At 32.3% G+C, this 21,937-nt stretch overlaps 2 protein-coding genes across 3 annotated transcripts; both read left to right on the forward strand.

Annotated features, from left to right (window-relative positions):
- Positions 1-2,791: 2,791 nt before the first annotated feature.
- On the forward strand, positions 2,792-9,506 carry LOC113860789 (GDSL esterase/lipase At4g28780-like). The gene is made up of 6 exons (XM_027493296.1): positions 2,792-2,930; positions 7,346-7,621; positions 7,842-7,969; positions 8,178-8,420; positions 8,934-9,186; positions 9,274-9,506. Exons 1-6 carry the CDS (start codon positions 2,792-2,794, stop codon positions 9,504-9,506), a joined length of 1,272 nt encoding a protein of 423 aa, XP_027349097.1.
- A 959-nt stretch (positions 9,507-10,465) lies between these two features.
- On the forward strand, positions 10,466-18,031 carry LOC113861736. 2 transcript variants are annotated; one of them, XM_027494737.1, is made up of 15 exons: positions 10,466-10,707; positions 10,842-10,910; positions 11,003-11,119; positions 11,212-11,285; positions 11,872-11,974; positions 13,288-13,330; positions 13,893-13,955; positions 14,714-14,943; positions 15,723-15,843; positions 15,925-16,028; positions 16,335-16,448; positions 16,534-16,704; positions 16,781-16,924; positions 17,009-17,154; positions 17,480-18,031. In XM_027494737.1, the coding sequence occupies exons 1-15, from the start codon at positions 10,532-10,534 to the stop codon at positions 17,629-17,631; spliced, it is 1,827 nt and encodes a 608-aa protein (XP_027350538.1). In that variant the 5' UTR covers positions 10,466-10,531; the 3' UTR covers positions 17,632-18,031. The 2 variants fall into 2 exon arrangements, with proteins under 2 accessions (XP_027350538.1, XP_027350539.1); XM_027494738.1 differs by having other exon boundaries at positions 10,501-10,707; positions 11,872-11,969; positions 14,832-14,943; positions 17,480-17,954.
- Positions 18,032-21,937: the final 3,906 nt, after the last annotated feature.

Below are 21,937 nucleotides of genomic sequence, written 5' to 3' on the forward strand. Positions count from 1 at the left end.
AAGAAATAAAGAGAAAGATTCTTGGGTGCATATGATATGAGGCAGGTACTAGTCATAGCAGCATATTCTGAAACCTGAATAAAAAGGGGACAAAATTTTTCAAAATGTAAAAGGGTAGAGGCATTTGTCAACACTCAGAAAAAGGAGAAGAATATTCCCAAGTGGTAGCCAGTGGCAGGTGTTACTGTGCAATTTATAACTAGACTAGAGGCCAAAATCATAGCATTGTCAACTTAAAAATTGAAGCACAGAGCTCAGAAATCCCGTGACAGCTCTATCTCTATTAGACTCTGTTTTATAAGTTAAGCTTTTAATATCAGTGTATAAAATAGAATAATTAAATTGTCCTCTCCTTGAAATCCTAAAAATTGCAGGCTGAATCCCCAAGATTAAGCATAGCACGATTCTTGAAAAGGACTATGGTTTCTTTCCCACTTGTCATTTCTCTATCAAATATAAAAGGCATGTAGAGATGCCTCAGAGAGATATACGAAGGTAGAAAAAGCTTTTGCTGCTGCTGCTTCTTTTTCAAGATTTTGCACTTGCTGGAATTGTTACCTTGTCTCAAAGGCACGGTTTCCCCAGAAAACATTTTCAGTTTTAATTTGAATAAGTCTTTTCTATATTAGATCCCAAAATTAACACCACTAAATAAAACTTTTCCAAAATTTATAGAATTTAAATGGGAAAAATCTTAACCTCAATTAGTAACTAAAAGTGTAATAAATGTTATTTTTAAAATAAAAAGTTATTATTTTTATATACTCAAACCTCCTCTATATCTTTATACATGGAAATAAATAAATAAAAGAACAGAATGTGAGACCCAAATGTCTATATATAAATATAACGGATTCTCCAGAAAAATTAATGTTAAAAAAAATGCGAACAACAAAATTGTACACATATGTAATGTCAACAACACATTGTATTGATTGACGAAATTAGCAGTACTCTAGCACTCAATGCCTGACACTCATGCTTGATAGCTGCGCTTGTTACCATTATTCAATCCGTACACATGAAACAAGATAACCTACGTTATATATATATAATCATATTTACAGTCAAAGAATACAAATATGGACTTAGTTATTGAAGAAAATAATGTCTTTGGATCTGGATTCTTGTGTGGGAATTGTATATTCAATTTTATTTTCATTTAAACGAATTTAAACATGCTTAAATGAAAAACTTTATTCAACAAATTGTATGTGTCAAAATTATTCATTTGTTTTGATAATTTATTCGCTTGAGTTAACAGGTATGTCTTAAAATTGTATTTTTTGTGATGAATTTTTGCTGCAGACTGCGCTTGCTTTTGCCTCAAAGAACGTCAAGTGTTTTTAGAATGCTTTGTCTGAGACACCACTTTTTTCTTGAAGAGAGCTGCTACTTTTCTTGGTCTGAGACAATTCACTTAAACGAATTTGTTTGTTAAGCTTAAGTGAGTTTAAATTTGATTAAACAAAAATAAAACTAGGAGCATATTTGTTTGCATTTTTCAGTATTTAGAGAATTAAATCAGTAGAAATTTTTTAGAATATATGTTTCTGTTGCTTTATCATCTGAAAGTAGAAGTCATGTAAAAACGATGTGTACTGGATAGGGCACTGTTTGGTCTTATCTCTAGGAAAAGGTAACCGAGTACCTTTTGGTCTAATATAGCCGAATACACTTTGTCAGATTAGAAGGTAATTAATTCAATCAAGGGTAATAATCAGAATATTATTTACTTTAATTAAAGGGCAAAAATCAAGGCTGACTCAGCAAGTTCATTAGCCCATAACAATGACTATAAAGGAAAGGTAGGAAGTACAGGTAAAGTGTGGACTTTTCAATATAAAATAACATTTATTGCTCAAAACTGAATCCTGACTTCAGCATCGGAGTGCCTTTTGCAGGTACCCTCCTCACGTCAAGTAACATTAGCAAGATACGGAAGGACGTCACTCTATCCAAATAGAGACTTGAAGACTAGTGTTTCTCGAACATGAACATTTTGGCGCCCACTATAGGGCACGATTTGTCTCATTTTTTAAGAGTAATCATGGTACTTACAAGAAGCCAGCAAGGCGGATAGACTCAGCAAGGCGGAACCTCTCGGCAGCAGGAGGATACTACATCTAGTCAATTGATCCCTGAAGTTCTAATAGAGGGAGGTGGCGATGAAAGCCTCTTTGCAGTGTTGAGGCAACTCAAAGTAGAGATGATGGAAATGAAGAAGGAAAAGGAGAAAGACGTTCTTGAGCTTTCGGCTTTGAGAAGGGAAAATGTCAACTTAAGAGGAGAGATAAGAACCCACATACCTTCTCAAACTACACCCCTCGCCCAAGAGTAGGGAGAGTCCTCGACATTACAAGAAAAGCCTAAGGGAACTCCACAAGTTGGAATCCCTACTGAACGAGATGATGTCTCGGGTCAAAGCCCTTTTATTCAGCCTATCCTGGAGGCCAACTTACCCGATAACTAGAGAGGTTTAACGTTAGAAAAGTATAATGGAACGACTGATCCAGGAGAACACTTGGATATTTTCATAACCCAAGTTAGTCTGTATACAGAAAACGAGGCCTTATGGTACAAAATTTTCCCCACTTCCCTTCGAGGATTAGCCCTCAATTGGTTCACCAGGCTACCCCCTTCGTCCATTGATTCGTTTGTAACCCTCACCAGACGATTCAATTTACAGTTTACCACTAGTCATCCTCATCAACTGACCTTGTTGGCTTTGGTTAATATTCGCCAGGAGAAGAAGGAAACACTCAAGTCGTTTATCGAACGTTTTGGGCAAATGGCCTTCTCTATCCAGAACTTGGATCCGACAGTTGCGATGCACCATCTCACAACAGCCCTTAGGCCAGGGCCATTTGTCAACAGTATCTGCAATCAAGTACATGCAAATGGAAGAACTGGCCGAGTTCCACAACCAGGTCTAGATGGAACAAGTGCCCAGTTGAAGAGAATCTGAAGGGAACGAACACGCAAGAAACAAACACGGAAACAAAGACCAAAATATCCGAACTGAACATCTCCCGAGGAGACCTAGGTTTGTAAGTTACACAATGTTAAATACTAGCCAGTCCAAGGTACTCGAGCAGGCTTTAGCAACAGAGATATTGACAATATCAAAGCGCACGAACACTCCCTATAAGGCTAGAAATTGTACTTAGTAAATTTAGTGCACTCTTTCCTCACTCAAGTTTTGTCTTCTTTTTAGAACTTGAAAAGAGGTTTTTCAAATAAGGTCTTTAACGAGACACTTCATCAATAAAATGATAGAACTTTCTTTACAAGTCAATAGTCTCTTATTATTTCCTCCCGAGTACCCCACTCGGCTAAGGTTGAATTAAATATTCCCTCCCAAGTACCATACTCGGCTAAGGTTGAATTAAATATTCCTTTCCAAATACCACACTTGGCTAAGGTTGAATCAAAATTCCCTCCCAAGTACCTCACTTGGCTAAGGTTGAATTAAATATTCCCTCCCCAGTACCACACTCAGCTAAGGTTGAATTAAATATTTCCTTCTGAGTACCACACTCGGCTAAAGTTGAATTAAATATTCCCTTCCGAGTACCTTACTCGGCTAAGGTTGAATTAAATATTCCTTCCCAAGTACCAAACTTGGTCAATGTTGAATTAAATATTCCTTCCTAAATATCACACTCGGCTAAGGTTGAATTAAATATTCCCTCCTATGTACCTCTCGGCTAAGTTTGAATCGAAATTTCCTCCTGAGTACCTCACTTGGTTAAGGTTGAATCAAAATTTCCTCCCAAGTACCTCACTTGGCTAAGGTTGAATTAAATATTCCCTCATGAGTACCACACTCAGCTAAGGTTGAATTTAATATTCCCTCCCAAGTACCACACTTGGCTAAAGTTAAATTTAATATTCCTTCCCGAGTACCTTACTCAGCTAAGGTTGAATTAAATATTCCTTTCTGAGTACCACACTCAGCTAAGATTGAATTAAATATTTCCTCCCGAGAAGTACATCTACTCTTTGTAGAATATTGCATGATGGCGCCCTACAGATGGGGGAAGGTAGAGAAAAATATGAAGAAAAAAAATGGTAAATGATTTAGAAGAAAAAGAAATAAGAGATAAAACATGAGATAGTGAATAAGATAAAAGATTTGAATAACAAATTTTAAAAATTTTGTTGAATGCTACGACTTTAGTTTTGCTCTAAATTATTTTTAAAGTCAATTATGAAACAATGTACACCCACCTTCTCTGGGGATGGGAAATTAAATATGATTTTAAAATTTTTGTATTGTTATATTTAAAACAAAATAAATAAAGTCTGTTGTATTTTGTGTTTGGATTTTTTGGTTGTACCATATTAAAGGCTAAAGTCATGTTAACCGGTATCTTAAGAATTTTGTTTATGGATATATTTAGATAGTGTTTATTTTTTTAATTTAATTTATTTTAGAGTTGAAGTAGGTAATAGTCACATGGTAATTTTGATAATAATAACAACTATAATAATGATAGGTTATGCTAAAATAAGTAAGTTGTATAGTTAGGAATGAAAAGAAAAAGAATGTTCTATCTTATTTCTTTTATTTTTAACTAAATTTGATCTTAATATAACTTTTAAATTAATGAATATGATAAAATAAAATAAATAAGACAAACTTATTCTATACATCGTATTGACTAACTAAACAATAAACTAAAACAAAATATGATAGATAATTTTTTTATTTTCATCACAAAATAAATCTTAAAAGTTACTTTAAAATTAAAATTAAAAGTAAGAATTTAAAATTTAAAATTAAGGTTATTTTATAATTCTATTTAAAGCTAAAAAGTACTTAAAAAGAACTGTTAATAGGTTTTTTGTATTTTATATCTAATAATTTTTCTTTTATTTTTATGGTCTGGGGTATAGAATAGAACAACTGTAATTAAAATAAAGGTAGAATTCATTAGGTTTAGATAAGCCAATTAATGTGATGACGCCATGGAGAAAAATAATTGTTTTGATAAGGCTCCCTCTACCTTAATTTCTTTGTTAAGATTAGATGTCTTAGGTCTTTGGTATCTTTAAACTGTAATTTAGTTTTGTTCTATTTTTTAGGCCCCGTTTAGTATAAAAATAATAATAAAGGTAGAATTGAATGAAATATATAAATTGATGTCATTTCAAACTTTTAAAATGACAACTATATAAGAATATTTTTTCAATGACAAATAAAAAATGAAAGAAGCGATAATGCAAACATTTTAATTTTTTTATTAAATAAATACGACGATTCATAGAAGGTAATGGCCAAAGGCCCACGTTAAAACCCTATCAAAATTAAGCCGTTTACTTAAATTTGGACTAACTAATCCTCAGTTTCAACTGACTATAAGCTTCATTTTATAGATATAAACAGCTATTATTGAAGTGTTATAATCAACATTGAATGCCACCATTAAATGGCATTACAAAGGGTAGATGTGCATGGTCACCATACGGGACCCTCTTTTCCTTTTTTTAGATTTTGCCATTTGATTGATAAGACAAGCATTTTCTTTTTCTGATTCGTGTAATGAAGTAGGTTATTTCCACCAAAGTTGCTGAGTTTATCTTATAATAAAACCCGACCTAAAAGCGTATATACTATGCTTCCATCTAACATTTTTTAGGGGAAAAAAAAAGGTTGAGAATTGAGATTATCCATAACTTAGTCATTTATGCAATTCACATGGATACTCAATTTCATATACCAACCTAATAAATTGGACTGTGTTGGGGATCATACCTTAAAGAGCACACAAGGCTCAGAGCTACTCTTCAAGGTGACTGAAAATTCAAGTCAATGCAACGTGACCATTACGCTTTCATTATTACTAGAAAGGGACTCCAATGCACTCCTCAAGCAAAGTGCATTGCTCTTCAATTAGAGCAAACATGTAAAATGACACCCCAAGGATCAGGGTGATAGTTTATCGGTAAAAATAAATAGCCGATTGTAGTTTGAATTCAGTTTTATTAACATTTTTCTCTTTTGTTTAAAGAGTTGAAATAATTATGAAGTTCATGTAAATTATTCTCAGATAACACCTTCAGTCTATAGTTTAAAAAGTGAAATAAAATAATAGTGCTTGGATGTTAGATTTTTAATGGTAGAAATGTTCGAGCTAATGGTTTGTTTTGGCATAATATGTGAAAAAAGTAGGTTAAATTTTACGTGCATGTTTGAGCCAAGTGTGCTGTGTCTTGAAGAATTAAAGAGACCGAGCGTGTTTGGATAAAATAAAATAGATTGTTAAAATGGTTCCTACATACATCTTAATTGCATTTTGAGACACTGATCTTTCACCTATGTCCTATAGAATAAAAAGATGCTTTAAGAAATTTTATTAAGGAAAGTTTACAATGCTTATAAAAAGTGTAATGTGTTATGATAAAAGAAAAATCTTTAGAACTGTTTAATGAATTAATGATATGTAATCATATACTATATTTAAATCACTCCAACATTAAACGGGAAAAATATTGATCAACTTTTTTAAATTCTCAGAAAGTGATTAGAGGGAATATCCAGTTTTGTCAAAAACGAAAGCATGGGTATTAATGACATGTTAACAACAGTTTCTTTCTTACTTGAGTCGTTTCATTAATTGATATAGTTTATGGTTAGCAAAGTATACAGAACAGATTATATTGAATAATAAGCAGATTCCTTGTTTGTCAATAAGCATATATTAAAATCTGGACAACGCAACAACCATCATAAATGACACTAACATTTTCACTTTTACCTTCATATATGTAACATGTTTGGACACTGGCTTTCTTCAAAAGTATTGCTTATGTCATTTTTCGGACCAATCAGATAAACGTGTACCATGCACCACAACTGAACTTAAAGAGGAAGCTCATTAACTTCCCAACTTCCACTGTCTTCTCAATCCCCCCACCCCTCAGTAAAGTTTAATCATACGTCCAATGATTTGTTGAACTGATACCGTATATGCTTTTATCATCAGTTATAACACCATTCCCTTCGTTTAAAAAAACGGAGATAGATTCTTGTATAAAAGTATTGAGACATCATAAATTCTTATTATATAGTAGTACATTAAAATTGAATACAAATATTGCATATACAAAGTACATTAAGCATGTGTTTAGGTATTACGTAAATCATTTTAATGCTATACTCTATAGTAATTTTTGCGTGGGAGACATGCATACGCTGAAAATGCAATGTTATTCCAAACACCCACTAAATGATACAGTAAAAAAAACAATGTAATAAAAGGTTATATAAGATCATTGAAGGCTAGCCATAGATATCACCCACCAATTAAGTACTATATATACCAATATTTGGGAGAAGGGCATGATAGTGGTAACATAATTAAGCTAATGTCAAGTACTATGAGAGTGGTCCTAGTCATGGCCACCATGGTGGTGGCAGTGATTGTGGTTGATCCAAAGAGAACAGAGGGAACTCGTGCTTTCTTTGTGTTTGGAGACTCACTGGTTGACAGTGGCAACAACAATTACTTGCCAACCCCGGCACGTGCTGACTCTCCCCCTTATGGTATTGACTATCCCACTCATCGCCCCACTGGACGCTTCTCCAATGGCCTCAACCTCCCTGATCTTATCAGTATGTCAATCAATCACCCTTTTTTTCTTATTTCTCACGTTTCAACTATTGTTTCTCATTGAGATTCTGAAAAATGAAAAGCATATGTTGATATTGCACATGCTCTCCAATTCAATTTTCAATTCCCTTGATTCTTTAATTGAATTTGAATACATTATATATGTGCATGCTGACCCATATATGGTTTTGATCTTTGTGGGGTGTGAAATGTTGATGTTAGGCAAGCGAATTGGGTCTGAGCCCACATTGCCCTACTTGAGCCCTGAATTAAATGGACAAAAGCTTTTGGTTGGGGCCAATTTTGCTTCTGCTGGGACGGGAATCCTCAATGACACTGGCATCCAATTTGTAAAGCGCTCTGCTGCCCATATTTATTTTCTATCATATATATATATAAAGTGTATTCAACCTTTAAAAAAATGTGTTAGTATTCCTGAATAAATATGTAAACTGAGAAAAAAAATGAATTTATCGCTAATTAAAAGTTATATTTATAAATAGTTTAATTGAAATTAACAGTGGATGATCCTTAATTTTTTGGGTATTCAATTAATAGGTTGGTATTTTGAGAATGTTCCAGCAGTTTGCATTGTTCGTGGAGTACCAACAACGGTTAAGTGAAGTTGTAGGAAGTGAAAGAGCCAAAAGGGTTGTAAATGGGGCATTGGTTCTTATGACATTGGGTGGTAATGACTTTGTTAACAATTATTTCTTCACTCCAATCACTCCAAGGTCTCACCAATTCAGCGTGCCCCAGTTCTCTACCTACCTTATCTATGAGTACCGAAAAATTCTCATGGTCATTCTTCTCTTCTTTTTTTTTTAATATAATTATATTTTAACACTTAGTATTTTATACTATACACCTTATATAACTAACTATAGTTTATTTGCTTTTAATTTGTATAGAATATCTATACCAACTAAGTGTTAAAATAATATTATTCATTTTTTGTTTTGTCATCTCTAAATTTGATGTTGGTGGATTAGATAACATGTTAACAGAAATGCATGTGTTTATTTCATATAAGTTAGGATTCGTTAAAATTGATCAGGGTTATATATAGTAGTAATACACTTTTATATTCAAAACAATTTGTATAACATCTTTGATTTTAAAAACATTATAGGTAAAAATAGTAGTAACCATTATTAGATAAATTTTTTCTCTAGTTTCTTATAAGGAGGTGGGGTGAGTATTGAGATACACATGCCTGAATACTCATGTACCTACAATCATTAAAAAAATGATTAGAATGGTGCAGCCTGCAAACCTATTTCTGATTGAATTGTAGCCTAAATGTTAATGTAGAGATTGTATGAGTTGGGAGCTCGAAGGGTTCTGGTGACAGGAACCGGTCCACTTGGATGTATCCCATCTCAACTTGCTCAGAGGAGCAGCAATGGTGAGTGTGTCCCAGAGTTACAACAAGCTACTCAGATTTTCAACCCTATGCTTCTCCAAATGACTACAAATCTCAACTCCCAGCTTGGTTCCGACATTTTTGTTGCTGTCAATGCCTTCCTAATGAACATTAATTTCATCTCCAACCCTCAAGAATATGGTAATCTCTTCAACATTTAATTAATATTAAGATTAGGGAACCGATGCTTATTCATTTTTTAACGTAATTGTTGGGGAGAAAATGCAGGTTTTGTGACATCAAAGGTAGCATGTTGTGGGCAAGGTCGATTTAACGGGGTAGGACTGTGCAACCCTTTATCCAGCGTGTGCCCAAACAGGGATCTCTATGCATTTTGGGATGCTTTCCACCCAAGCCAACGTGCGTTGGAGTTCATTGTGGATGAGATCTTCAAAGGAACCAGAGACCTTATGAGCCCTATGAACCTTAGCACCATCATGGCAATCGACTCCAACATCTAATGTAACACACTTTTAATTTCTACCATCCTTGCTTAGTTGCTCTGTAATTCATGGGAGTTTCAATGTTTTAGTTTTCTATGTAATCTGTTCTAATCAATATCTGTCTCAACAAAAATGTCGTAAGAAATTTTTATTAATTATAATTATGTTATTATATTCTGAATTTTATTTTTTATGCACAAGAAATTTTTTGTCTTACATCATCATCTCTTGTACCGCATGCATTGTGTATTAGTCGACGTATGTATTGTGTACTAAAAAGTGTATATCCGTATGAGTACAGCCCAACATGACCAGACTCAATTCTCCAATGGAGCCTAGCTCTTAGGCCCATTCATATGTGGCCCATGTTTAAATTAAAATGTGGCATACAGCTACATGAATAGTGGATCAATTCTACAATCATCTATGATCCTTAGTCAGTAACAAGTAATCAATGTATAAATAGGGGATGGAATTGAAATTTTTATCATTAAGCGTATGATTATTATCAATATAGTCTCAATTTAAAATTGTTTTGAAGTGTTTGATCCCTAATTGAAAAAATATGGTAAATATGCTCTTACTCTTTACCGTATTCGTTATTCTGCAAAACCACTGAGTCTGTGACGTAACCTTGTTAGGTTAATCTTTCTGCACAATGAAATCGTTCAAAATCCATTCTCTTACGTTTATGGTTGAGTAAAATTCCTTATTTATAAAGTCTAAAACTAAATGTGAATAGAAAGATGAAGGAAAGTATTGATACACAAAAGCTATAATTTTGCTATGATAATAAAGTTTTGTATTAGTTGATTAATAATAAATAGTGTATAAAAAAGAGGATTTTGAATTTAAAATATTTTATAAAAATAAATCACTTAAAATTGAATTACTTTTCTTTGTTCTTGAATCGAATCCACCTTGAAATCCTTATAAACTACACATAAATGAAAAACGTTTAAAAAGGTTGAGTTTTTGAAGATAATTCTGCGTTGACTGAAAACCCAATTTCGTTGGGTGCTTTGTCCATTACAGAGAGCACAATGGGGGAGGCTCCATCTCTCATTTCTCTCTGCGTCGACACTCTCTCACACCACCTTCTCCATGCAGAGGACGATGAGCTTCTTCTCTTCGCTATATACGACCTTCCTTTCCACTTACTCAACACCTTAATCACGCGTTTGCCCCCTCTTGCATTGCGCAAATTCCACCATCACATGTATCTCTATTATTACATGATTCACTCACTTTCCTATATTATTAATTTTTAATTTTTGAAATGTTTTTTTATTTTTATTTTAACTAACCGTTTTCTACTTGGTGTTCCACTAAGCTGTGTTATTGTTGGAACAGACCGTTTCTGGATAGGGATGAGGAAGGGTTTTCATTCGATGACTCAACAAATAAGAGAAAACGTTCGAGGTTGAGAGCAATTTCTCATTCCTAATTTTGTGCAAAATGTATTCGATTGGAATCTTTGTTGTTTATGATTTTATTTATTTTATGAATTATAGGGATTGGAATCTAAATTCAGCTTGGGAGAGGTTGTTTAAGTTACGGTGGCCTGATCGTGTTAAGCAGGTTCAGCCAACCGATTGGCAGCAATTGTATTGGGAAAATCATTTGCAAGAGTATATAAAGTGCTATTTGGGTTTATCAGTTAAATTTTAATGTTGGTTTAACTCAAAATTTACATTTTTCTACAATCTACATGATATGGCAGTTGTCTAGATGAAGCAGCGGAGGTAGCTCTAATTCCATCTTTTAATGGATATATTGGTGACATACAGATTTCAGGTGCTATGCTAATTTGCTATCCTTTTTTTATATAATGAAAATTTCTGCGTGAAGTTGCCTTCTGCTTCTAGCTTAGGCAGAAGACTGTTTGCTTTTGAAAGTTGTTATGTATTTGAATGATTTAATTTTGCTCCTAAAATGAAACTGTTGTAGGTTTTTTTTTTAATTTGTACTTGAAGAGATTTGATTGTGACATGTGAGAATACAGATTAGTATCCCTTTTAATGTTTGACACATTAAAGACAGTCTGAGATGCTTTCAGCTGATAACAAAGAATGAATGAGCAATAATATGGATGTTTGAAAGTTTCTTCAATTGCTTGATCATCCCTTTGCATAAATCTTTCATGCTTTAAATATTTTTTGGCACCTCCTGCAGTAGATCTTTTGAGAAAAACCAAGTTGCGAAGTATTTACTTTTTCATCAGTTGCACTATAGTATTTAAGTATCTGTTAATTTAAGGTGTCCCCAACTTTGTGTGTAAATAATCTTATTTTTTGGGCTGCACAACCCACATCACCTTCCCTTTCTATCCACTTGTCTTTGATATTTTATTGAATTTTCTTTACTTTGACCCTCCTTTCAGACAGCATACTGAAATATATTGGCGGTGTGGGACATACAAGTCATTCAACTTGTGACCATTCAAAATTGTCTTACCATTGCCTACAAGTTGGCAGCCATGTGCGGTGAGATGTAAAATTTATGTTGTCTGTCATAATTTTTATGTAAATCAGTAAATGATCAGTTAGGATTGGCTTTAAATAATAAAGGAGAGAGCCATGGATTTCGTTTTTGTGTTCTTGGACAAAATAAGATATTTATCCATCGGCAAAGCTTAAGTGTTGAATAGTTAATTCAATTTTTCTTTGATTATTTCAGATTCAGCGACTAGTTAATCTGTGTTGTCCATCACTGTTGTCACTTGCCACAAGGTGAAAAGTAGGTTGTTGCTGCTGCCCCAAACTGCATCACTACGATGCGTTGAGGTAGTATGCTCACACCATTCTAGGGTTGTGGAAATTACTCATAATGACAATGATAACCCGAATACGATTTAAATGCAAATTAAGTCACGAAAATACTTTGAAGACATAATTTAATCCAGGGTGACTAGGAATGTAACAACGTAAGTGCACATCCAACCAAATGTAAATCAAGAGGCCAAGCAAGAGACGGCAGCAAATATTAGAGATTAAAGGGAGATGTCATTTATCGAGTCTCCTAAAATTGATAGCTGTTGGATGAAGGCTTGTGAATGGTTTTATATTTAACACACCCCCTCATGCCAAAGCGCTTTGGGCTGCATGGGCCCATCATACCTTGTGCTGAAATTCAACTTTAATTTAGTAAAAAGGGGCAATGATGATCGAACTCCTAAGTACTTGGTAATTGAGGCTCTTATATCATGTCATAGACCAACTCTCCTAAACGTTCAAGATATTCAATGAAGGCTCATGAACAATTTTATATCTAACTTGGGATAAAGGGGGAGAATCAGTAGCTTCAATCCAAAATATATAAGGCTATGAATAAGATCATGGAACTAGATGATAAAGGGAACTTTTGCTTCTGAACAGTATGTCACACACTGCTGGTGAATTCAGATCCTGTTTTTATCTTTATTGATTGCTAGGTAAGTTTAGGTGGTGTTTTTAGTAGAACAAAACACTCCTTTATATTAGATACCATTGGTTGCTGAGTCATTTATGAGAGAGTAAATAAGTGAGTTATCTGAAAATGCAGGATCTGATTGCATTAAACACATCATCAAACTTGCTTCCCTTGGGCCATCTGAGGCAGTGTGGCTGTTTTCTACCCTGCCTAGATGATGAAACACCTTTGATGACACTGTTTTCATTAGTTCAAAGTTTAATGTTGGCTTCTCGATGTAGTAATAATGCATCATGATTATATCCATGCTAGTAAATATGTTATATATCTCCGCATTTTATCTTTTGAGCAATTATTTTGCTTCTTATATTACTTTGTCTTGATGCAGTTGCCTGAGGCTGCAAAATGTTCTATGTACTGCAGAAACAAGTGTAAGTTATATTTTCTAGAATATCATGAAATAATCCTTAATTAGTTCCATGGTTTATTTTTTATTTATCTTTTCGGAATTATAGTCATATTCTCATCTGGTCAAATGCATATGTAGTTTTTACAAGCTTACAATGACTGTTCACAGTTACTAGTTTATATATTGTAAGATTCATAATATACTTTTTATTCATCGAGCACTCTTATAATTGACAAATTTTCAATTAATGTTTCTCCTAAGGGGCATTTCTTTAAGCACCCAATTTTGTTTGTTATTGTCACAGCATTTGGGAACTTGTGTTCAAAACTTCAATGATATAAATTTAATTCTTTTTAAATTTTCATATTGGAAAATTTAAAGCTTCTAGTTTAGGAGAATTGAATGATGAGATCCAACGATGTGCATTTTAAAATGCCAGTAAAAGGAAGGAGGAGGCTTCCACGAGTTATTATCGTTTTAGTTAACTGTTTGAGATAGGCATCATATGATGTTTTCCAAAATTTTATCTCTTTAATGCTTTAAACCATGTAACAAGACATGTTGTCATATACTCTGACTTGCAGGGTTTGTTGAGGGAATGCAAACTGCAGAGTCTGGTACTAAGATGTATCAGATCCAAGGAACAGGTAAGCTTCCTTCCTCCTATAGATCTGTATAATCTATATTGAAGAATTTGTAATTTTTAACTTGTCTGTAAATATTTATCTATCTAAATCTTTAATTGGTTGCATTTTTTTTCCAAGTTTCACTGATCCTGTGATTGTAAATTTGTGATAAAATGAGCTGAAACAAGATGACCGCTGTCCTTAAAATAAACAGAGTAGTGCACTACCAACTGTTTACTATTTATATCCTCTTACTTCTTATCTTGTACGGCCTTTCCTAAGACACATATTTAACATCCCAAATTCCAAATTGGAGTGGGTCAGCGAGGAGTGCTAAAAGTACATAAGGCTAGTGTTGTATGATAACTAGTATCTTGGGGCGTAAGCATTTTTGGGCATTGTGTATGTGGTTAGGTTGGGCATGCTCTCAACTTACTTGGACTACTTGGGTTTTCATATGTACTGATTGAAGTGAAGGTGAGATACCATGCCCCTTTTGTGCATAGTTGCTATTGATGGTGACTAATAAGTAGAAAGACATATTTAGCTCTGATATCTCTCTTTCAATTTGTCCTTGTGATGATTTATAATCAAAATATTCAGTACCTTTTGAGCAAATTGGAGAATGTTTTAAGTTTCATACTTGGTGGAGCACCTTCCGCATTGGTGTGTTAAACTATATTTACTTTGCAAATATGATCGATTATATCAATAGTTTCTCTAAGTGTAAAATGCATCTTTATGATCTTCTTGATGTTTTCACATGCATTGTTTCACAGATTTACGGATTATGCAAACTGCTCGCTCAACATTGTAGAACATTAACTTCTCTGGAACTTGTTCACTGCACACTCTCCACTCATTTTATTGATGCAATATTTGGTTCTTTACTCATAGAGAGTGTGCAAAAACATGCAATCCAACATTTGTCAATCATTGCCTCAAGCTTTCTGGAACCATGCTCAGTTTCTTTGCCTAGCGGACTAGTGTCATTTTTGTCTTCAGGAAGGTACATTAGCATAAATTCACCTTTTTATTTTTATTTTGTTGTTTTATGATTGCCATTTGGCAACTATATTCATACTTTGTGCTTTTATCAATGTTTGACATGTTCTCTGAGTAGTCATAATAACTATTTCAAAGACTTTGTTTGAGTTTAATATAATTAATCATAACTATTTCTCAAGGAATTATGTGTATAGTTATTACTCCAAGTTTTTTTTTTTTTTCCTTTGGGTAGAAATTGGTAGCGGAAAGGGAAACATTGTTTATATATAGCTTCCACTTGAATATAATATGACAAGATAATATATGATTATTACATCAATTTCAGAGATATTGAAGAAATTGATAACCTTCTTGAAAGGCATTTATCTTATGATAACATTAGATCAAATACTTCAATCTCCTACAGTCCTACTACGTTTTTCATGTGAAAAAATATTTGTTGGAATATACACAGTAGTATTAATAACTAGTTTTTATATCATTGGAATCTTAGTATTCTAGGCAATGCTTTCTAATTTATTATTCATGTAAATATCATATTTTTTTAATTTTCATTGTAGATAATCCTGTGTATGCCTACTGCCATTCACTCAAGCAATTTTACAAATTCTATAAGTTCTTAATTTCTTAGTGAGTCTTGTCATACTCTTTTAATCATTTGCAAAAGTTTGCATAATGATTAGTTATGATGTTTGGTGTATTTCACTTGGACGTATAACTATAGAATAGCTTTTCTGTCTGCTGAGTGTTTTCCTTCGTTCATGCTAATGCTGCTACTAGGTCCTTGTGCGCATTGAAATTATCTGACAACCACCATGGACGCACTTTTGCCAAAGCTCTTTTTGAGACTCTTCTCAATCTTTCCTCTGGCATATCTGTCCTTGACCTTTCTGAGAATAAAGTAAGTTTTTCATCTACATATGCATTATGTACCATCATTTTTATTATAAGCTGACAAAAAGTTTCATGCACACTCTTCAAGATAGCAGGGTGGCTTTCTGACTTTAATAGGAGATTCTCGAGCTGTTCACATCTGTCTTTAGGAAATGGAAAGTCCTTGCAGCAGTTACGCGTTCTCAACCTGAGGTAGCACCATACTAAATATAGTTGTACATTTTCTGTGATATGAGAACTCTTTAATAACAAACTTCTATTGGCTGTGATGAATAATCCAATGTGTACAGAAAATGAATGAGACAGTGTTTCTACAGTTAAATTACCTTTTTCTTTTGGTACATTTTGATGCAGTGTCTTAGTGCCATGTTTTTGAGTTAGTCTTAGTATGAGCTGCTGTATGACTGTTGACACTTGACAGGCTTGTTGCATTCATATTTCCGTTGCTGTCAGTGTTCCATGAAGAAAAATATTTTTAATCTGTTTATAGTCTTATAGGGGAAACAATTTACGGAAAGATGATGTAGAAAGTCTTAGATATGCTCTTGTGCATATGCCTAACTTGGAGGAGCTGGATATAAGTGACAATTTAATTGAAGATGATGGAATCAGGTCAATTGTATTTCCATTTTATCATTGTATTTTGAAGATATGAAATTAGAGTAGAGTGTTTAATTATGAATTATCAATCTTACAGGAATTTAAGTCTCTATTTTGTTGGATCATGTGAAACATGCCCTCGCATAACTTGTTTGAAATTAGAAAATTGTGACCTGTCCTTTGCTGGAGTGAATCATCTCCTACATGTCCTTTCTACCTTCAAAGGACCATTGAAGTCTCTTTCTGTCGCTGACAATTACCTTGGCAGGTTTGTGCAAAGACAATAAAATCTCTTTTCATCGCTGAATTCATCTCACGTATTGTGATTGGTTTTTCTTATATAGTCAAGTAGCTGAAGCATTGGGAAAATTTTTGAGCACGGCTATCGAAGTACTTGACATTGCAGGCATTGGATTAGGTTCTTATGGTTTTCAAGAGCTTCAAAAGCTAATAAAAGAGGAGCTTAAGTTAGTGAAAATTAATATAAGGTTAAGATTAATACTTACTGCTCTGCTATTGTTTTACTTTTATGTTGCACATACAATCACATGACACGTTTTCCTATTTGTCAGCGAAAATCGTGGTGGGATTGAAACTGCCAAATTTTTGTCCAAGCTCTTGTCACAAGCTCCACAATTAATTGATGTGAATGCAGCGAGTAATCTTATGCCAATAGAATCACTGGCCATCATCTGCTCTGCATTAAAAGTTGCCAAAGGTATTTGTGTTGGTGCTGTCTCTTCTATCGATGACTTGTTGGCTCTTAGATGCTGGCAGGTTGTAACTTCATGATTATTAAATTGATTAGTTGATTGCATGCCCACTAAATTCCCATTTGTGGTTACGTGGATGCTGCTAGGATCATATTATAATCGCAAGAAGAAACTACAGCTAGAAGAATAGTACTTGATATATGTGTTTCCTTAGGAATGTGAAACCATTTTAAATCTAGATAAAGTAAACTATGCCTTCAAGTCTCAACAGTTTACGTTTCTATCTCGAACAGCTTCAGATTTAACTGTGTTTTCGTTATCATGCTTTAGGTAATGTTCAGCATTTGGACTTGACGGGACACATGTGGGACTATAAGCCAGAGCATGTTTCCCTTCACACTGAATTTGTACATAATGGATCACCTATATTGGTTCTTCCATCCCCATCAGCCTCTGCCGCACCTTACGACGATGATCCTTAGAATACAAATTTTGTATGATTGCAATTTATGTTGCACAGCATATGCAATTAATAATTGTTTCTTTCTTTATTTGTCATTATGTTAGCCCAGTCACGCTCAATGCTTGCAAACATTTTATTGGTTTTTTCATGCCTTGATCGTTCACTGTACAACAATGTCGGAAATTTAACACCTGTACATATTGATCAATTTCTCTTTTCTGTGTTTTCAAACAATCTGATTTTTAACCTCTATTTATGGGGTTGTTTTGCTTCCTAGTCTGTATTTTGTAATTTTAAATTTTTAACGTAGCTTGTAGTTCATTAAATGCTGTGCAACGGGACCTGTGCAATCTGTTGTATCAAGAAACACTTGGTTTCGGATTACTTTTATATGAACAGTTAACATAGTGGTTGGAACAATCTACTGTTATTCATTTATAATTGAATGATTACTCTCGTTGCATCAGTTTTGTTCTGGGGCATTCTAACTTGGGGTTAATTTGTATTGCTGATCATGCACCCACCGGACCATCACTAATGCAATAATTGAATTGCAGTGATTTCAGATTCAATAGCGACTTGCTATCACTAAGATGCGACGGTAGCTTAGTTCTTTTAAAAAAAAATATATATCCGTTATAATAATATTAATTTGAAAAATCTGTCACTAAATTAAATCTTTTAAAAAATTACTAGCAGTTTAGTTTTCTAATAATCGTCACTACTTTAGTTCTTCATAAAAATTAATTGGTGACATTTCATATTTTTTAAACTTAATTTATCACCAAATTAAATACAATAATTCATTTTTCACTACTTGAGTCCTCCAAGACTTAATATTAAATCTTAAGAGAATTAATTTGATGGCATGAATTCTTTGAATGATTTAACATCCAAAAGTTTAAGAAGCTAATGATAATTAAATTGATTATTTTCCCTAACTCTTTCAAAACATTGTGTACAATAATCATGTCAGAATCAAGGGGATTTTTTCCGTAGTTTGTTTTTGCTTTTTGTGTTATGAAGTCTGGGTTTTCACTTTAACATTTGTGCGGGCCCATCTCAAAGCCTTCATAATAGACCTCCTTATCCTTCATTGTTGGACCCGCATCATGACAGTAGCAGAAGAAAGTAACTATCTAAGTCATGATGATATGAAAGATGACAAAGACATCCCACCCATTCGGAGGTCGACATTTTATTGTGGAAATCTCTGAAGAACAGTACGAGGAAGCAGCAAGCCTATCAGCTGCATATTTGTAACACCATTCTTCTGTCACCAATTTACTATCTTCATGCAGTTGGCCCTCTCAGTTAAACCATTCCAATTTAAACATTCTTTTGTTAAACTTAATTAAATTCAACCAACCATACAAGTAAATGTTGGTCATAATGGAAGTTGGTAAGAATCACTTGTCTTTTCTATATGTCGTCCTTCTTTTAATATTTCATCTGCATTTTATGTATAATTCTTTAGTCAAAGTAAGGGAATTACATTCAGCGTTGAAGGTTGTTTTAATTACCAAAGATTAAAATGTATATCTGGTTATTCCTTCTAAGTTTGTAAGTGGGTCTCGAAACTTTTAAACTATTTTTAATTGAGTCTATGATCGATTCAAACTAATTAGTTGAAAATTTTAATTAGTTCATAAGTTTTTAAAGTAACTAAACTTGCAACAAATAGTTATTGAACTGAATTTTTAATTAGGTGCTTGCACTTAATAAAACTCTGATGGAGGGATCTAACTAAAACTAATTATAAACTTTTAAAATATAGATTTACAAAATAATAATTTAGTAACATATAGATTGATTTAACTTTTGAGGAGCATTTGGTAGGAAAAAATTTTAATTTAAAAATATTAAATTATCATGTTTAATATGAATATTTAAAATAATTCTTTTAAAAAACTAATATTCACAATAATATTTTTTAATTCAATTTTTAAGAAAAAAATTCATAAAAAAACTGGTAAGCGAAGATTCTCATGAAAGGCCATTTTTTTTGTGATATAAAAATATAATTATACTTCTTGATATTCTTAAATTTATCATAATTATTATTATTTTCTTTATCTTGTCAATTTCTATTCAAAACCTTTGCTAGTATTCCATTATTATAATCAAAGATTATTTAAGCTATTGTGATTAAAATTTTACAACCATCATCACACATAATGATTAATTTAGGTGACAATGTCACTCAATACCACCACCTTGATTTTAATTTTTTATAATATTCTTATTTATTTTAAACTTTGATTTAGTTTTTAGAATTTTTAAATAAACATAAATTAGATGAACAGCATACATAAAAAATATTATCATATAAAATAAAAGCATACTTTTTTTAAAAACCAACATTCATATTTAAATCAAACCCGGCGTTGAAACATTCTAAAATACATTATATAACATTTTTTAACGATATTTAGACATGTGAAATATATTTTTTATATTTCTTAAAGATAAAATCATTAAAAAAAATATGATTATCAAACTAATATTTATACATGATTATGCTTACTTTTAGGTTTCATAAGTATAGATTATGCAATATTTTTCTCTTAATATTTTGTTTTATAACAATCAAATCTCTCTTTTATTGATTTAAAAAGGTTCATTCATTTGTTTACTATATATTTACTAAAAAAAATGTTAATGAGGTAACGAGTTATAATTTATATTATGACATGATATTTAATTGATTTAGCATCATGATTAACTTGTTAAAATTTTTATTTAAATATTTTAATTTAAATTACTAAATAGAAAATGAAGTTTTTAAATAGATTAAAGCAAGTTCACTAAAAGTTTTTATTCCATTGTTACATATAAAAATTAGTTACATCTTGAAAGCATGTTAGTAATTGAATAGTAGAGCAATGAAAGTACTCTTACGATTGATTTAAATTTTTCATTTAATTTATATCAAACTGTTAGGTAATTAGTTATAATTTATTACTTTATTATTAAATATAAATTATATATATATATATATATATATATATATCAAAGCAAAAATAATATCTATTTAAAACATACTTTTTTTCTTGTTGGCAGACAATCTTGGGCAATTTCGTGAGGAGCAAAAATATTTAGGACAAAATTTGGTGTAATTCTAAAAGTGTTTTAATATTTTTAATTAAAATTAAATTTTTATTATAATAATTTTAAATATAAATATTTTATGGAGGTAACAATTTACTCTTAATTTAAAAACAATACTAAAAACATTAAAAAAATTATCCTAAATTTTGTTAAAACATTTATTCTTATTTAAATGTCGTTTGCAACTCATTCCAACATTAACATAAACATTTTAACAGATCTTAAATCATGAAGAATTGGTTTCTGTTTCAGTATAATAGACAAATGTCTTACTCTTATTTGCGAGATGCCAAATTCCTTTGAACTTAAAAAACACACAACACGTCCTTCTCGCTAAAGCCAACCTGTAAAGATGCTAATTATTTTCTTGGTTCAAACTCGAACAATGTTAATATATTTATAACCTAACTCCTAACGTGATGAAGCAAAAGCGAAAGTGGACAACCCCTTTAAATATAAAATTCATATTCTTTTTATTATTTTAATCATCTTTAACTATGTCCAAAATAAGTTGTTCATGAGGCTTTGTCATTAAGTTACCTTTTTTTTCTTGGCTGTTTTCAATTCTCATTGTCCAATGCCAAAACTTATACTTGTCTAAATTTATTTAACAAACCTATATAATAATAGTCATTGAAAGACCCATCAACAATAACTTTTAGAGGGTGTTTGATGGTAAGAATAGGATTAAGATAAATTCTTAAGTAATTTTTTTTTATGTAATGATTCTTTTTGTCCGTTTCAATGTATAGTCTTAGCCATCATTAGGTCATGAAATGTTGAAGACGATGCAATGAATGGTGGAATCATCTTAACGTCTAATTTACACGCTGCCGTTAGACGACAAGAACAAGTGAGAGTCGTACCACACATCACTCACACACTTTTTCTTTATAAAGTTTTGCATTTTCCTTTCCCATTATGAACAAGAGAATAGATTGATTCTCTTGTTTTGCCTTTAGCTTAAGTGAAATGTAAACCCAGAATAAACCTCCATGAGATTTGAGTAACGGGATTATTAGGTAAGGCTCTTTAGTCACACGTTGTTGATAAATTGATATTAACTATTATCATCATAACTCTTACTTCTCAGCTGTGATAATTTTGAAAAGCCTTCGTGAAAGCAATTTGTAGAGGGAACTTAGTTTTGTTTCCCTAACACTTTTAAGAATTTATCCTTATTTTGGAAAATACATAATGTCAATACATATAAG

Source organism: Abrus precatorius, unplaced genomic scaffold (assembly GCF_003935025.1).
Source record: "Abrus precatorius isolate BTA unplaced genomic scaffold, Abrus_2018 Scaffold3, whole genome shotgun sequence".
NCBI lineage: Eukaryota > Viridiplantae > Streptophyta > Magnoliopsida > Fabales > Fabaceae > Abrus > Abrus precatorius.

Bases quoted from the DNA above. Each gene is read 5' to 3' on its own strand.
- LOC113861736 (XM_027494737.1), top strand. From the start codon at position 10,532: ATGGGGGAGGCTCCATCTCTCATTTCTCTCTGCGTCGACACTCTCTCA. The intron at 11,120-11,211 runs GTATATAAAGTG...ATGATATGGCAG, and splicing joins TGGGAAAATCATTTGCAAGA to TTGTCTAGATGAAGCAGCGG. The intron at 14,944-15,722 runs GTACATTAGCAT...TGCTGCTACTAG, and splicing joins TCATTTTTGTCTTCAGGAAG to GTCCTTGTGCGCATTGAAAT.
- LOC113860789 (XM_027493296.1), top strand. From the start codon at position 2,792: ATGGCCTTCTCTATCCAGAACTTGGATCCGACAGTTGCGATGCACCAT. The intron at 7,622-7,841 runs GTATGTCAATCA...TGTTGATGTTAG, and splicing joins CAACCTCCCTGATCTTATCA to GCAAGCGAATTGGGTCTGAG. The intron at 9,187-9,273 runs GTAATCTCTTCA...GAGAAAATGCAG, and splicing joins CTCCAACCCTCAAGAATATG to GTTTTGTGACATCAAAGGTA.